We start from the raw sequence: 2,793 nt of genomic DNA on the forward strand, positions 1-2,793 counted from the left end.
TATACAATTAGTAATTTCATTAATTTTCGGTTGGTCATCTCATATTTTTTACCGAAAAAATTGAATGTATTGCTACCAAAAGAAAGAATTTTATCATATTTATCAAAATTAGATATTTAATCTATAAATTTTATATTTGATTCTTATCTTCAATAAAAAAAAATTAAAACTTCACAAAAACAAATTCAACATAAATCTAATCATTAATTATTAATTTTACTAAAAATATACTTTTAATAAATAAGATGAAATTTTCATCTAAAATCTCCAGTAAAATTGCAGTAGAAATCTCTACCGAATTCGAGTAACTCATTAAATACTAGACTTTAGAAAAAAAAAATCATTGTATTAATTAAAAATAATTAATGATATTCTATTTTCTTTGAGCAATGCTTATCCGAAAAGTCAAATTCTATGTCTTAGATTCGCATACTTCGTGGAAATGGTAACACTGACCTGTATAGAGCGCGTTCTAATTCCAGCTGTAAATGAAAACAGTGGCGAATAAAAGAAAATGAAAAATAAAGAAAACTTTATCTTAGACGGCAAAGAAATTTATTTATTTAAAAATAAAATAAAATAAAAGGCCACAAAAGATATGAATGTTTCAGCTATTTCTTTGTCTAGAACAAAACTTCCTTTGAGTATTAACTAGGCAAACTCTTAACCTCCTTGAGGAATTTGCTAGGCTGCTTCACCCATCTGGCCATCTCCCTATAAAAACCCAACATCCAGCATTTAATAATCTCCCATTCTTTTTTTTTTTTCCCTTCTTGTGCATATGTTGTTTGTGTTTGTTTCTTATCTAACATGACCAATATACCCACCTCTCTCACAGACTCTTCCCTTGCCCTCTTCTCTCTCGCCATTTCTGCATCTGATCCCTGGCCTTTCTCTCTTCTTCTCTAACCTTGTGTTCTCTCTTTCTTGATTTTTGATTTCCTTGTTCCTTGATTTTTTTCTTGTTTTCTTGATATGGGGATCAGTGGAGATAGAAACCATCATCACTTGAATTTCCATGTCCATTTGCCCCATCTTCACTTTCATCACCAAGGCAGCAGCAAGAAAGAGTTGAAAGATATCCCAAAAGGGTGCTTGGCGATCTTGGTGGGACAAGGTGAGGAGCAGCAGAGGATTGTAATCCCTGTGATTTACATAAATCACCCTCTCTTCATGCACCTGCTTAAAGAAGCCGAGGAAGAGTATGGTTTTGACCAGAAAGGCCTCATCACTATCCCTTGCCATGTCGAGGAATTTCGCAACGTTCAAGGCATGATCGACAAGGAAAAGCCCAATCACGGCCACCACCATGTTTTGTGCTTCAGGGTTTGATTTTTATCATGTAACTGTGTAAAGTTTGTTCTCAATTAATCATCCTTTTTCTTTTATATATATATATATATATACATATACATATTTTTTTTCTTCCAATATTATATTGAAAATGATAATGACGAAATATTGAATGGAAAAAAGAAAGGATGTTATTGGGTTTACAAGTTCTCCAACGTTCTTGCAATGTGAACACAACAAAATAGAGTAGTATGTGAACGTGTAGGAGACGGCTGGAACATGGAAAGGGGCAAAGGGTTTACTTTGAGCCATTTGATTATTATTATTATTTCTTTCTGTCTAGTTGTTTCCCATATAAAGTTTAATTTGTTTGTTCCAATGTTTCGGCTAAATTTTGATGGGACCAAAACGCAAATACGGATAAGCATAAAGTTTATATCCTCTATCAAATGATTTTGCTTAATTTTCTAACTTTTCTTATCATTGTTGTGAACACAATTTAACTGGCTATCGGCTTGAATGTAGATCTAATGTGCTTATTGACTTCTAAAACAGATAATTATAGGAACATGCTTTATCTACGCAGATTTGTCTAATATCTTACAATGAAATGAACACGTAATTGAAAGAGAGTTTATATTGATTGCTTGAAAAAAACTATAGAGCTTTGAAAATTAAAATTCCATCTCACTTTTTTTTTTTAACAACTCCCCATTTTTTATTTCTCACCCCAAAAATCATCATATTATTCCTCACCACAAGCCAAAACCTCATCACCATTATTCTTCTTCTCCTTATTATTATTATTATTATTTTTTTTCAGTTTGCACTTCAACTTCGGGGTATTAGTGCCGTTTGCATCGCCACACACCACTATCAATGTTGCATCGCCGTCGATAATCCCAGGGCCTTTTAAGCTTATCGTCGTTCAAGTGATTCACGCCTCCTGAATGTTGCTTTTAGCTCTGCTCAACATTTTTTTATATTGGCTCTATGGAAATTTGCATCTAATTTGAAAATCTCCGAGTGCTTCTCCAATTCATCAAGTGATTTTGTGATATTAGAGGTTAAATCTGTGTTTAAACATCTGTAGGTGTTGTATTGATGTGGATATTGCATATGGAATCTGTCTAAGGGTGGCAATTTTAGACATTATCCTTGAACACAACACAAACATGCCATGAAAATAAAGGGTTTGGATTGAGCTTATTCATATTTGTGTCAGAATCATGTCGACCCGTTATAACACCCCAATAATGTCATGTCACATTCCAATAATCACGTTATATAGCTGGTTGACCCACTAGCTTTATTAGATACATTTATGAAACGTTTTATTATTCATGTCACGTGTTGACTTATGGCCCGCTAACCTATTTTGACCTGCTAATCTGCCAATTTACTAAGCCCATTTTGACCCATTAACCCACAAATTATATACAAACTTAATTACTTATTATACTAGAGCTTTATTATAGTTGATTTTTATTTTTTTTTATT

At 32.8% G+C, this 2,793-nt stretch overlaps 1 protein-coding gene across 1 annotated transcript; it reads left to right on the top strand.

The window, feature by feature from the left end:
• Window positions 1–607: 607 nt before the first annotated feature.
• On the top strand, window positions 608–2,445 carry LOC110635367 (auxin-responsive protein SAUR32). Its single transcript, XM_021784671.2, has 2 exons — window positions 608–1,326; window positions 2,117–2,445. Exons 1-2 carry the CDS (start codon window positions 976–978, stop codon window positions 2,207–2,209), a joined length of 444 nt encoding a protein of 147 aa, XP_021640363.2. The 5' UTR covers window positions 608–975; the 3' UTR covers window positions 2,210–2,445.
• Window positions 2,446–2,793: the final 348 nt, after the last annotated feature.

Source organism: Hevea brasiliensis, chromosome 2, assembly GCF_030052815.1.
Source record: "Hevea brasiliensis isolate MT/VB/25A 57/8 chromosome 2, ASM3005281v1, whole genome shotgun sequence".
Classification (NCBI taxonomy): domain Eukaryota; kingdom Viridiplantae; phylum Streptophyta; class Magnoliopsida; order Malpighiales; family Euphorbiaceae; genus Hevea; species Hevea brasiliensis.

Bases quoted from the DNA above. Each gene is read 5' to 3' on its own strand.
- LOC110635367 (XM_021784671.2), top strand. From the start codon at position 976: ATGGGGATCAGTGGAGATAGAAACCATCATCACTTGAATTTCCATGTC. The intron at 1,327-2,116 runs GTTTGATTTTTA...ATTTTTTTTCAG, and splicing joins ACCATGTTTTGTGCTTCAGG to TTTGCACTTCAACTTCGGGG.